The sequence below is a fragment of the Rattus rattus genome, chromosome 3 (assembly GCF_011064425.1).
Source record: "Rattus rattus isolate New Zealand chromosome 3, Rrattus_CSIRO_v1, whole genome shotgun sequence".
NCBI classification, from domain to species: domain Eukaryota; kingdom Metazoa; phylum Chordata; class Mammalia; order Rodentia; family Muridae; genus Rattus; species Rattus rattus.
In genome coordinates, this window is record NC_046156.1 from 181750643 (window position 1) to 181765222 (window position 14580).

At 39.5% G+C, this 14580-nt stretch overlaps 1 protein-coding gene across 1 annotated transcript in view; it reads left to right on the plus strand.

Annotated features, from left to right (window-relative positions):
* The window catches only part of Itga1 (integrin subunit alpha 1), a 144735-nt gene extending 130492 nt beyond the window's left edge, over positions 1 to 14243 (plus strand). Inside the window, exons 22-29 of the mRNA XM_032898864.1 lie at positions 348 to 437; positions 1788 to 1890; positions 5001 to 5114; positions 7292 to 7396; positions 7551 to 7655; positions 9059 to 9151; positions 10000 to 10116; positions 14179 to 14243. Coding sequence (XP_032754755.1) covers positions 348 to 437; positions 1788 to 1890; positions 5001 to 5114; positions 7292 to 7396; positions 7551 to 7655; positions 9059 to 9151; positions 10000 to 10116; positions 14179 to 14223 — 772 coding nt within the window. The 3' untranslated portion in view covers positions 14224 to 14243. The remainder of the gene's footprint in view (positions 1 to 347; positions 438 to 1787; positions 1891 to 5000; positions 5115 to 7291; positions 7397 to 7550; positions 7656 to 9058; positions 9152 to 9999; positions 10117 to 14178) is intronic.
* The last annotated feature ends 337 nt before the right edge of the window (positions 14244 to 14580 follow it).

The following is a 14580-nucleotide window of genomic DNA, read 5'->3' on the forward strand; positions in this document are numbered from 1 at the left end:
TCTCTGTACAAGGGTTTCATATGAACTAAGGTGATTTGTGTCCAAATCTTTATGCCACAAAATTCCGGCACTCTCGTCATTTTAGTGATTAAGCCTGCGGATTCTCATTATTTCAGACAATTTAGATAAATGCAGACTAAATGAGTGTCGTTTTCAATTCTAATTCAGCAGCTTGGAAACGTTAGCAATGCCCCTCTCCAGTCTCCCTTCACCTCTTGGTAAACAGGAACCAAGAATTCAGTGATTTCTGTGTTTTAGTAAGTTGCCAACACAGTTTCTTTCCAGTGCATAGCGCTGGTGCGTGAATAAGCAAATTTAACGGTTAGTGTGAATGTGCTCTTTTCCAGCGACAGTGAAGAGCCCCTGGAATCTCTTTATGATAATGAAGTGAATATTTCCATCCCAGTAAAATATGAAGTCGGACTGCAGTTTTACAGGTAGGCTGAGGCCAGCTTTATTCACTGTCAGCTTCCTGATCTCCAAATGGTTCTGCTACTTTGGTCCCTGGCTGACAGCATCACCTGTTGGATGCTTTAAGGGGCAGGCACTCCAGTGTGCCAAGTGTGAAATTCTGGTGTGGCACCCAGCATCCATATTAAGCGTCACCCTTATAATCCACCTACATGCTAACATTTTGAGTACCTGTGTGCACTAAATATTGAATTACAACGTGCAAATGACAGGACTTAGCTCCTAGTTAGTAGCAAACCAAAATCCTTGACAAAACATCCTGTTTTCTGAGAGGTCAGCAGTGTATTTCTGGTCACTGTTCTTCCTCATGCTGTGGGGATGGGATCTCCCCCCCCCATTCTATCACACACAGCTAAAGCTTTTCCTATTGGCCAGCCATTGATTTCTTCCACTATCCAGAAACCCTTCTTTCCATTCAGACTTTATTTTCCATTCCAATACCAGTCATTTTTGTAAACTTCCACTCCAGAGTCCCTTGCGTATGAATTCCCTCACTGAGGCAGAGCTCCAATCTCTTCTGTATAAATTTGTACAGTGTATATAAAAATATGAGAGTCGACGTCAAGGCCGGTCTACTCTAATAGTCTAAGAGTTTCTTATGGTTTCTTTCTCTTTGGTGACCAGTGATCAGAAAGCAAGGGTTAAAGGCTAGGCACTCAGACTCACTTATATTTCTTTGCCTTTGAAGTCTGTTGTCTGTTGTCTGACTTGCCACATCCGCTTCTGTCAGCACAAAGATTCTGTCTCAACAATTTTCCACTTAATTCAAATCAATTTTTGGCACATATTTATAAATATCTTTTATTTTTCTTCTCTCGGCTGGAGTGCTGCTTTGAGAGATGGTCTTGAGTTCTACCAGGGTCATCCAAGGACTGCGACCTTTGTAGGACGATTGAGCTTTTCCATCTACCAGTAACAGTGTTTTTTAGATTGTGTAAATGTAAACTTTAAAGAAAAACTAGTTTCATTTCAATTCACCACTATTAAATATATCAAATTTTTGTCTGACTTTTCTCTAGATTTAAATGCTAGTGGATTCCTAGAAACTGTTCACTTGAAATGAACTTGTATCTTGAAAGTTACGTATAGTTTCCCATATTGACATCAAATAAGCAGCAGTCACTACTGAATTAAATGATTCATCCCATCCTCAGATATTTAACTGAGGTTTGGGGGTAAAAGAATCACTCTCTGTTTTGAACTCTGCAAATATTTTTTTGTGGAATCGTATGATGTAGGGAAAGAAAAGTATGAAGTCAAATAAAATTTCAACTTCACTATGTTTTATTTCTATTTTTCCAATCAACTCTTCTAAGTTCTGCGAGTGAACATCACATTTCAGTTGCTGCCAATGAGACGATCCCTGAGTTTATTAACTCCACTGAGGACATTGGGAATGAAATTAATGTCTTCTATACGGTAAGAAACCACCCCTAAGTCAATATTCTACACAAGTTATTGGTACCAAGAAAACAAGAACGCATTTCCACATTTGCTCTCTATACCCCAGAGTATTCGTCTTTGTCATTTAACTGGGTTAGAACATTTTGTCAAATCAATACTCACTTCCTGACCTTTAGGCTGAGTCAATTGTAAAAGCCAAAGTCTCTAATTTCCTTGTGTAAGGCTTATTAACTTAGAATAACTTCCTAGGGAAAAAAATCACTCTGGTCTCAAATAAATATTACAAATGCAAGGTATATATACTTTATATCAGCTTTAGTATAGGCAGGAAAATCATGTTTCACAGAATCATGACCATTTCAGAAATGAATTATTTCAAAATTCTTAGGGGACTATTTTCCTTTCTTCAGTGAATCGCTATTTCTTTTCTGTCTATTGCTTTCCTATGAATGATGCAGTAAATTACCAATGTTAGCACCACAACCTCCTTAAGTGATATTTTCTATTACATTATTTTTTTTTCATTTTAAGTTCTTTACTGCAAGTGTTACCTCAGCTCTCCAGCAGGCTGTCTAGGCACCTCAGTCCGGGTAGCCCTTATAGACTCAGTAATACTGAAGAAGAAAAGAACACCAATTCAAATGAATGATTTATGGATACATGCCACCAAGTGACACAACACCGTTACAAATGAAGGCAGCCTTAACCTTTTGGGGAGTTGTCAGCAGTGAAGGATGAAGTTCTCTTAGAAAATGGGAACAAATGCACACTCTTGAGAAGAATTTGTGTTCTCTGCTGAAATTACTGGGATAAGCTTAGCTACATTCTGGGAATTGGCACAAATGCAGTCTACCGATCAATCCTGGAATATGATTTTGTAATTCAGACTCTTTGGTTTTCATTCTTCAAGCAAGAAGAATGAAAAGGAAAAAAACCAGTTGAATGTTGTAGTTCTTCATACATTGTAACTTATTAGGCTCCAGCTTCTAGATAGGAACATTATTACAAATAATGTTACCATAAATAATAACACAGTGTATCTCTAGTAGTTTTGCTGTATTAAATTAACTGGAGACCTGCTAATTGGACAAAATAGACCCCCCACTATTGAAATCAACTCTAGAATAAATTTACTGGATAAAAATAACACAACGTACTTAGGTGAGACCTAGTGACTATCAGTAATTTTCCCTAAGAAATTACTAATGATTAAAAAAATATTAGTAACATTCTTCTAAAGTGCTTAAATTTTTAACTCTTAATGCTATGAAATTGCTTAACTAAACTTACTCATTTGGTGAAGACAATGTTACATACTCAATGTAAAAACAATATATTATAATATTTTAGCTACATTTATCAGTTTTCCAAGCTTATTCGGTATTCTATTGTTTTCCCATTGCTGCTCATGCATAAAACAGAGATCAGAGAACCTAAGTCCTAGAGTTAAGAGCTAAGGCACCACTGCAGACCAGACGTTTAGTACAGGAAGTTCCACACGGGTGACAAGCCCTGAGAGATAAACTCTGTACTTGTTATTTAGCTGCTGGAGGCCATATTCTCAACTAACCAGTGTGTCTTTGGGAAACAGCCTAATGGGTTTAATGAGCAGACGAAATTTGTTTTTTTGTGTACACAATATATAAATGGTATGAGCTAATACATATTAAAGACAGCTAGTTTACTGAGTAAAACACTAGTAAGGTGGGTGGATTGTAGGAGACTGGTTTTCTGCTTATTTTCAGCATTTTCTGATGTTTTTAGAAAGATTTCTTCTTAGTAAGAAAAAGATGATGAATCAGAATTTATGATCCTGACTGAATGTCAGAGAAAGAGAGCATGTAACTGAATAGCTTGTGCCAGGCAATATCACTAGCTCGTGATTACCATTGTAAAAGGAAGACAGTGGATGTCTATCTTACCCAAACGGTGATGGCGGGTCCTATGTAGCTGAAGCTAGAGATGACTTAGGGCATTGCAATTAACCAGGTGAAAGCAACCAAAAAAATGTGCTAAGTTTTTCTTGTGTGGATCAAGTAAATGATCTCCACTTCCAGAAACCCTGGATAGAGGCTTAGGAGAGTCCTCGATGGGCAAGAACTCTTGCTGTGCAGACACTAAAGTAAAAGAAAGAAAGAGAGGAGGGAGGGAGAAAGAGAGGAGAGAGGAGGACACACACACACACACAAACACACACACACAGAGAGAGAGAGAGAGAGAGAGAGAGAGAGAGAGAGAGAGAGAGAGAGAGAGAGAGAGAAATCTAGACACGGCTGTATGTGCCTATTACCCTAGCACTGGGGAGCAGAGACACATGGATACTGGGAACATGCTGGTTAGCCAGCCTAGCCTAAATGGTGAAATTCTGGATCAGTGAGAGATGATGTCTAAAAGAAATAAGGCACAGAGTGACAGAAGAGGACATCTGACCTTTCCTGACCTGCACATGCACACACAGGGACAAGCAGATTTACACATGTATGGTGCTTGCAACACACACACAAGGATAGAAGACGTGGCAAGAGAATAATAGTAGTGTTAATTTTCAATACTGATTTTCCACTAATATTTTCACTGGCCTGCTCAGCCCGGGTTAATAATACACTTTGAAGTGCATTCTCCTACTGTGTACTCAGCCTGCTTGTTTAACCTGCTTATAAGAGAACGATGTAATAACCAAACTTACATGCCTTGGGTTTTCCGTACAAACAACTTAACTAATATGTAGCTATAGTGTTATTATTTTTCATGCCCCTGACTCAGAGCAATATATAGTCTATGCACTCACTATGATAATCATTTGCTAGAAACAGCAAACAGGCTGAAAGGACCTATAAAATGACTGTCTCCCAGCGTCCATCCTGAAAGCACCATTCAGATATTATGTGGTGGTCTTTGCTGCTTGTTATCTGTGTCATTTGGAGTCCGTTGGAAATAGTGACTTGTAAAATTTCATTAAAGATTTCCATGTATATTTATGTATGCATATGAACATACACACAAAAATACAAACAAACCACATGCACAAAAACAGGCAAAGAAAAAAAGAACCCAAGTTCTATGTAAAATGGAAGGGACGCTTTTGAAAGAGCCCAAAATGATTACATGTGTGTTTTTTCCTATAGATTAGAAAGAGGGGGCATTTCCCAATGCCAGAACTTCAGCTGTCAATTTCATTCCCCAATTTGACGGCAGATGGTTATCCTGTACTGTACCCAATTGGATGGTCATCTTCAGATGTAAGTATTGGATGGTTTTCAATTTTGTCATTACTGTTCCTTTTCAAAATTCCTTTTAAAAAATTCCACTTACATCTGCTTATTTATTTTGTATGGGGGGTTGGTTTGCCTGTGCCCTGGTGCACAGAGGAGGTCAGAGAACAACTTGTCAGTTCTCCTACCATCTGGGCGGGCCCTGCAGTTTGGTAATGAGCATCAGACTTGTCAGCAAGTGCTTTTCGCAAGAGGTCCTGGGACAGTGCTCAAGTCATTGGGATATCAGTGAGCACAGTTTAACTGCTAAGCCATCTCTTTAGCCCACTGCAACATTCTCGTTCTGATATGTAAACCTTGTGTTGCATATGACACTTGTGATAAGTATGTTTTTTTTTAAAAAAAACATGGAGAAGCAATTAAAAATGAATAACTACTCCCATCAGTTACCTAGAATGTGTAAGTTCAATATCTAGGGCTCTAATAGCAAGCGACAGAAGGCGGGGAGCTAAACATGACAGTTTATTATTTAATAATGCTGGGGGACAGCAGTCCAGTATCAAGGTGCTGATCCTGGAGATTCCCTCTCAGCCATGCTTGCCCTCCCAGCATCTAGTGTTTGCAGGTAACTCTGTGTATTCCTTGACTCCATCCCTCCTGTGATGTTGTGCTCATTTCTGCTCCGAGGTTTTTGTGCACCCCTACTTGCGTTTCTGGAAATGCCTGGAGAACTTCTATGCAATCACATCCACAAAGACTGAGTTTGTAAGTTAGGTTACAGTTACAGGCTAGGATGCTAGAACTCACGCATGCCCTTTTGGAATCATGGTGCAGTTCAGTAGGTTTTAGGTAATTCATTGTTGATGGATGCTTGAAATGTTTGTTGCACTTTTAATTTATTTGAGGGAGTCAATTCAATAAAGACTCCTCATGGTTTTTGTCTAAAACTATATGGTTATACACAAAAAAGCAGATTACTATTTACTTAACCCCAACTGTCCCAGCGTTGTGGCCTCGTTGTACTTGCAACACTGCATCGACTATGTTCTGCTTATTACCATTATTATGTATTTATTATTATTGTTATTGTTATCCTCTGTTCAGTGTCTAAACCACAGAAAGCCACTCAGTGCTAAGTGAGTGGATGCATGAATTCAACATTTAACATTATGCCTTCTTTTCACCCAGTTTTTAAAAACTAAAGCATCCTCAGAATTAAAAAATGAAAACATAGCAGCAGGAGTATTGACCGTGTAATCATTTAATTACTTTGCTAAGGGCAAGAAGAAAAGAAACCTCTGGAATTTCTAAGAAAACAAGCATCATATTAAGCAAATGTATGCTAACGCTTTCTTTCTCCTCAATAGAATGTATATGTGTGTATTCTATTATTGTTTCTATATTTTATGATTTATGTATTTGTGTATTTATATCTATATAAATTATATAATTTAACATCTATAATATATTGTGGAAATTTATCAGCTTTTCTTTGAAAAACTATAAAATTGATAATAGTGAGCTCTGTTGCTATTGCAAGGGTCGTGAAGACAGGGATAGGAAATCCTGGGGTAGGAAATGCATTGCAGATGCCTTACAGCCTCTCCTGTGCTGCACACTGACAGAGACCTTCACACACACACACACACACACACACAGACACACACACAGAGACACACACACACACACACACACACAGACACACACATACATACACACACAGACACACACACAGACATACACAGAGACATACACTCAGAGACAGACAGACAGACATACACACACAGACACACACTCAGAGATAGACAGACAGACAGACAAACAGACACACACAGACAGACATACACACACAGACATACACTCAGAGACAGACAGACAGACACACACAGACACACACCCAGAGGCAGACACACACAGACACACACACACACACAGACACACAGACACACAGACACACACACACAGACACAGACACACACATACACACACAGACACACACACACACACACACACAGACACACACTCAGAGACAGACAGACAGACATACACACACAGACACACACTCAGAGACAGACAGACAGACATACACACACACACACACACAATATCAATGGTTGTCACTCACAGATTCTTCATATTACTGGGCCAAGTCACCTTGTTCTCTTGACCGGCAGTGTCTAATGAGGAAATATTTCCTTTCTTAGAATGTGAACTGCAGACCCCGGAGCCTTGAGGACCCCTTTGGCATCAACTCTGGGAAGAAAATGACGATATCGAAGTCTGAGGTTCTCAAAAGAGGCACAATCCAGGTAAGCTAAGTTCTGTTTGTTTTCTTTTTTCCTTTATGCTTCCCAAGTGCAGCACATCTGATGTCAACTTAGAAATAAAGGTCTGAAGCATTCTGACGTAGAGCCTATGATCCGACTGCAAGCGCTGTAACGTGTGTCTCTCACCATCCGACAGGACTGCAGCACGTGTGGAGTTGCCACCATCAGGTGTAGCCTCCTTCCTTCCGACCTGAGTCAAGTGAATGTCTCGCTCCTCCTGTGGAAACCGACTTTCATAAGAGTAAGTGGTTGCCTCAAATGCCAGGGCAGGGAGGCAGAAGCGAGTGAGTGGGTGAGTGAGTGGGTGACCACCCTCATAGAAACAGGGGATGGAGGCTGGGATTCTGGGGGCAAAACCAGGAAAGGGGATAACATTTGAAATGTAAATAAATAAAATATCCAATAAAAATTGAAATTAAAAAAAAAAGAAATATATCTCCATTACTGGAGTTTGTGCTTATCTTAATAGTTTGGGACCTAGTTAGGGATCAGAGGATGATAGAATGATATTCCTTGGTGTTATTAACAAAGTAGAGGGCTTGAATACATTCTAGAATATTGGTTTATTTTTGGACATTCCATACAAATATCTTCTTTATCCCTTACAAAGCATTGGTCCAAATGGAGGCCGCTTTAAAACAGAATTTGTTATACTTTGTAATTTTTTGTTCATTTCTTTAAAGAAATATTTAGTTGATCCTATGGAACTGAGAATTTTAGGTTTGTCCCTAGTAAGATTATAAGTCATGAAGGTTTAATACTGATTTATGCACAATCCTTAATCAGTGCCTATGCGTAGTCCTCATTGTTGGGATGTCACTATTCCATACCTAGATGTATGAGGGGTAAGTCCGAAGTTCTTTTTCCTAGAGAGAAATCTGAGTAGAAATTATTTTGGAGTTTTCATTCTCGCTCTATAAAAAGGATTTAAGAGACGGTTTGGTGGGGGCAGGAGGAAATGAAAAGAGAGGTGTCCTCGGTCGCCACTGTATTAACCTCACAGAACAATCTGTTTTCTTCCATTTTCTTCTCAAGCATTTCACACATGTACACAATGTATCTTCATCCACACCTCACTCCCCCTTCCAGCTCCTGCTAGAGCTACCCTGACATCGTATCTTCCTCTTATAACTTTTTATTTATTTTTATTTATTAACCCACCAAATCCAATTAGTGGCACCCATCTGCATGACGGGAGATCATCTGCTGAGACACGGGGCGCCCACCAGGCACGCCTAGCCACACTAAACAGACTCAGTGGACTGTGTTTTATATTTACTCAACTGTAACAGTTAACAGAGAATAAGAGATAATGAATTTGAAAGGGAATGGGTGCTTATGGGAAGGGCTGGAAAGGGGACCGGGGAATGATGCAACTATATTTTTATTTAAGAATATATTTTTTTAAAAAAAAAGAAGGAAATAAAAGTGACGTTCCCTCCCCCAGCAGCGGCCAAAAGTTCCTTAGCTAGAGGTAACCTCGGGAGCCTCTCCCCAGTCTGTACGAAAATTTTTACCTGGGTTGATCTTGCCAGACCTTACATGGGTGACTGCAGAAGGTCTGATAACTTTACTGCTCAGACATGACCACCCGTCATCTTGATTAGCACGGTACATTAATAATGGATCCTACCTGCCTTTCAGGCACATTTTTCCAGCTTAAACCTTACTATAAGAGGAGAACTTAAGAGTGAAAATTCATCGCTGACTTTAAGTAGCAGCAACCGGAAGCGAGAGGTAAGTGCAGTGCGGCTGCGCGGCTGGAAACATTACGCGAACTTGTCCTTGTCCATAGTGTTCTGGCACCTGGAAACGAAGGGCAAGCACGGCTGTGCACATGAAAACAATATACTTTTCCATGCAAACTTGTCCATGGTGTTTTATGATTTTATACAGGAGTATGCGCAGTATTTGAACTGATGCTCGTATCAGACATTGATTTGATATCCATTGGCTTCTAATGTGATCTTCTGGCTTGGTCTTATTCCTTAGAAGCTAGGAAAACGATGATGTTTACAACTCTCGGGCCATTGTTTACTTTACCATTCTGCCTTAGGAGCTATTACAAAATCTATTTACGGAAATGCCTGTATACTCTGTGAACTATACATGTGTACACACACACACACACACACACACACACACACACACACACACACACACATTCCTCTTTAAAACTCCTTCACGTAGTCATTGGGAAACCCAAAACAAAGCTGAGTCCTTGGTAAAAGTACAAGTATTTTATCCTTGACTTTTTAGAAAATTAAGCCAAAGGACTTATTTTAGACAAAAGCATGATTTTCTTCTCCTCATATCCTGGGAACATTTAGAAATCCCATCTGGGTGAGCAAGTTGTAAAACTCTGTCTCAAAGTGCTCCACTTTTTCATCATAATAAATTTGAAATTATTGGACATTTTGAGTAAATGAAAGGCATTCTCAAATGTAACCCAAATGTTTTCTCTGTATACAGCAATGAGATTAATTACACTGTTTGATAGAAAAATAAAGCCCTCCCGAACCCGGCGTTCCAGGAGTTCTGATGGGTGTTTATCAGTGCTAACGACCATGATTAATCATTTGCAGCTGGCTATTCAGATATCCAAGGACGGGCTCCCAGGCAGAGTACCGCTGTGGGTTATCCTCCTGAGCGCCTTCGCGGGGCTACTGCTGCTAATGCTCCTTATATTGGCTCTGTGGAAGGTAAGCGCCACGGTTACTGCTAACGTTTATCCAATCACCAAGAGGCAATGGGCAAAATACGTTATGAGTTACCAATGCTTTAGTATATAACAGAGTGCAAGCTTTCATGTGAGAAGAGAGATTTTTTTTAATGACTTCTCATACATTGAGTACTACATGTCTCATTTTTACGAAGGGGGAAAAAAAGAATGCCTCAACTGCGGATACCACATCCAAAACCCCTAGGAGTCCTTTATTCAGGTGAGGATTATTGAGGGCCATTTAACATCTACCTAAAATGTTAATAAGGATATTTATTATTTTTTAATGTAAGGAAAACTATAACCTTGCTTTATGGCCGACACAGATTGAAGTCCTGTATCAAGGAAGGATAGGCAAGGAATAGATTTAGAGTTAGGATGAACCTTGTTTTAGTCACTCTATGTGTCTTAGATGAAATGCTTCTTCGGTGTACAAACAGGAAAAAAAACACATTTTCTTCAATAGTTGTGTGGCTGTACAAGGAACGAATAATATAATAGCTAACGGGTATAATGAAGGCCCTGAAGTTCTGAGACCCCCACGCCAAATCCTTTGGGAACACCAGGTGGTAATCTGTTTTCTCTCAAGTTAATTTAGATATTCACTGAGATGGTCGAAGGTGCAAGATGTAAGAACATATTATTTTCAAACAGGCTATGATGATAGCTTTTATGATGAATTTACCAGAAAATAAAATAACAAAGAAAAGTAGAATTCAATATTTTTCAATCAAATATGGAATTAGGAGTCTTTCTTGCATTAACATATTCCTATATTTTACCCACTGCTTCATTAAATAAAGCATGCAAAAATAAAAACATGATTACATATTCATTCTTCCATAGCAAGGTTTTTTTCTTGCTGAACTACGCTTATCTTCCTTTCTGACTTTTCTGTGATGACAAACTTCCTTTTTTGCAAGTAGAAAGTGCCTTAGTAGCTTCGAGTTCCATAAATAGAACCTATGATCCTTCCCCAGTAAAGTTCCAAGACACAGTTAACACTCAGCATCCTTTCTTCCTCTCAAGTTCCTAGGCGCCAGTGCTCTCTGCAGTACCAGGCTTTACCACACTGTGGTACCCAAGGCCTGTTTTATATGCTGTGCTTGGCTGTGGTTTCCCAGCCTAGAAGCACCTCTGATTCACCCTGTGCCTGATGATGCCTTCTAGTTAATGTGAGCTCAGACCGAGCTCTTATGGTGTTAGGAAAGAGTCAAGGATAGCCAGGCCCGATATTAGGATGGGTTTTGCTGACTTCATACCTCTGTTTAAAGAAAATGAACAAAAGGGAATTTTTATCCACCTGATTTTAATTCCTTAGTCTGAAAGAGCCCAAATAAAAACATTTCCAGAAAATGTTGTGTTGATACATATTTACAGCTTCTAAGATCATCTTTGCCACCCACGGAAGGTCAGTTAGCAAACTTTGGGCTGTCTTTAGTGTGTTTGGTTAGTTCAAATGCCTTCCTGAAAGGCTGCACAATCACAACTCTGACTCTAAGATAGGCAGAAGGAGCTAGCTCTTAGTAGGTGCTTACTGTGTCCCAGGAACTCTGTTAAGCACCCTGCTTTCAAACATCCTTGCTATTATCATCCTGAGTGTAGAAGTTAGGTCTGGTTCTTCCTCCTGGCCACATGCTCCCAGAAATAAGACTCAGACTCAAAATATATTTATAATATTGACTAGATCATAACTTAAATTAACCCATTTATTTTAACTTACGCTTTGCCAGGTGGCTGGTTACCTGTGCTCAGATATCGTGCCTCTGTCTCCTCACATCCTCCTGGAGAAATCTCCCGCCTAGCACTACATCCCAGAATTCCGTCTTCCCCCCAGTCGTTCCACCTTCTATTCTACCCTTTCCTATAGGCCACAGTTTTTTTTTTTTTAATTGACAGGTGCCACATCCATACATACAAAAGCTCTTCTGTCTACCCCTCAGTCTCTAAAACAGACAAGTTTAGTAATGTTCCCAATACGATTTTGAATAGATATTGATTCCATTCAGTGGTCCTTGAAACTTTTGTAACAATACATTGCAACTGCAGTTTACAACTGTAAATGTTAAAACAGAGATAAGGTGGCTCAGTGAATCCCCCTAGATTATCAATTAGTAAACAATGAGATGCAACTAACATTGTCTCTAAAGCCTCTGTATTTTTTAGAAATAGATCCCAACCCCCCCCCCCCCCGCCCAGCCTTGCTCCACAGTCCAGGGTGGAAGGTCATGACTTCTTTGAAACCTATAAAATACTTGGTTTAGAATAAAAGTCCCTGGTTCAATTAACATAAAACAGAATGCCATAGTCGGAAGAAAAATCATGAGAAGCAAGAACTTGCCTTTTCTTACCTGAATCACACTGATGTTGAAGTCCCACCCCTGATGAATCTTTCTCTTACAGCTTTGTCACTCATATAGGATAATTTATCGAAGGGGAATATGGTAGTTACCCATGGTCGTTTCTCTTTGGATAGCTCCAGGATCAAAATATACATCAAAATATAACGCAGCATATATGAAAGATGCTTTGAGAAATTTTTAAAAATTCACTTGCCTAACTTTCATCATAATGAGATGTTATAATCATCCTATTTTATTAGCCATTATTGTTAATTTCTTGCTGTGGCTAATTTCCATCACTTTTATCATCAAAATGTACAAATAGGATAAAACGAAACAGTGTGTCTGACACTCGTTACCACCATGTTCCAGGCACCCAGGCGTGTGTAGCATGGACTGGTGTAGCATTATGTTTTGATTTTTTATTAATACATATTCATTTATTTATTCAGTACTTATACCACCTTATACATTGACCACCTACTTCTTGCCACAGGGTACTGAGCTAGATTAATTCTATAAAGGAGAATTTATAACACAGAAATCAAACGGAAAAGCAAAACCCCAGAGAAGGTCTAGGGGTCACAAACTTACTTTTTGTTTGCAAACATTGGCTAAGATTGTCTGAGTTTACTTCCCAGGAGCTGCCGATTACGTTCTTCTAGTCTCTAAGTACCCAGCTTCCCTTAATAAAATGAATGTTTAAAGAATTTGAGTGGAAAAGTTGAGATCACAGTAGTTTCATCTGGAAGATCGACTTTTAGAAACAGTTAAAAACAGAGGAGGCTGGAAAGGGGCAGGTTTTGAGAGGAAGGTGAGCGTGTTGACAGACAGCTGGGAAGAACCGGAAGAAGGCGGATCTTAAATACTTAGCTCCCACTCTGGGGAAGCATCCCTGATGTACTCTCACCTCAGGGTAGATGCGGAGTTGCCAACCAGGAAATGACTGGTATTCAGGAAAACGCGAAGTCATGGCAGTTTTCACATTCACTTGTTCATACCACCTTTACCTCATCTTCCCGCCTGACCACAGCCCTGACTAACTTCCTCACTTGGAAGAGCAGAGTTTTCATCACCCGCTCCTCTAAGCCCTCCAGAGCCCAAACATTAAGCGTGTAGACCCCTGCTGCGGAGATCATTAGGTTAGTACGGGTGCTTGCCTCACAGGCATGGAGACCCAAGTTCCCGCCCAGAACACACAAAAACCAGTTTGACTGGTAAAGTGGAGAAAGATGGCTGACTATCTGCTTTCTATGTCCCTGGTTCAGTTTCCAGTACCCATACTTCGGTCTTCTGAGCGCACCAGCTCTCACATAGACGTTCCCCACACAGATACACACACACACACACACACACACACACACACACACACACACACACACAGGCACGCACGCACAAATAAAATCTTTTTAAAGGTTGCGCATGCTAGCATGTGGCTATCGTGTGTTTATAGTCCCAGCACTGAAATATTTAACTGAGTGTAGTGAAATAGCCCAAAGATGAAGTAGGCACTTTGACGGATGTCATCTATGTTACATTCAGTATTAATTGGTCAGTTTAAAATATACATCAGTTCTCTGAATTAAGTGTATACCTAGATTTCCTAATTCATGATTAAATTAGATTATATTCAAATAGATTAGCATCTATTGCCTAAATCGAAGTAATTGATTGTGTTATGATTTGTATTTTCTCAACAGATTGGATTCTTCAAAAGGCCACTAAAGAAGAAAATGGAGAAATGAAATGTTTCATAGAAAGAAAACAAAGCCAATAACAACTATTCGACAATCTATCCTCAGGTTTGCCTCAATCATGTGAGAAGAAATACAGAAATATGGCCAAAGACGTGGTCACAAAACTCTTTGTAATCCATGATCCATCTGGGATTGCTCACTTGGAAAGAGACAGATCAAGTGTGACCCGAAAAGGCTACCCAAAGATACAGTGTAGAAAGCAATGGGAAATCTTTTCAATAATTACTCATTTTTGCTGAGTAAGTGAAATGACAAAATGTTTTAAAGAAGAATTGTCAGTACAAGTATGTTTATGTGTTTACATGCCACACAGAGTATCTTAAGAGATGCACAAGAAGAGCTTCG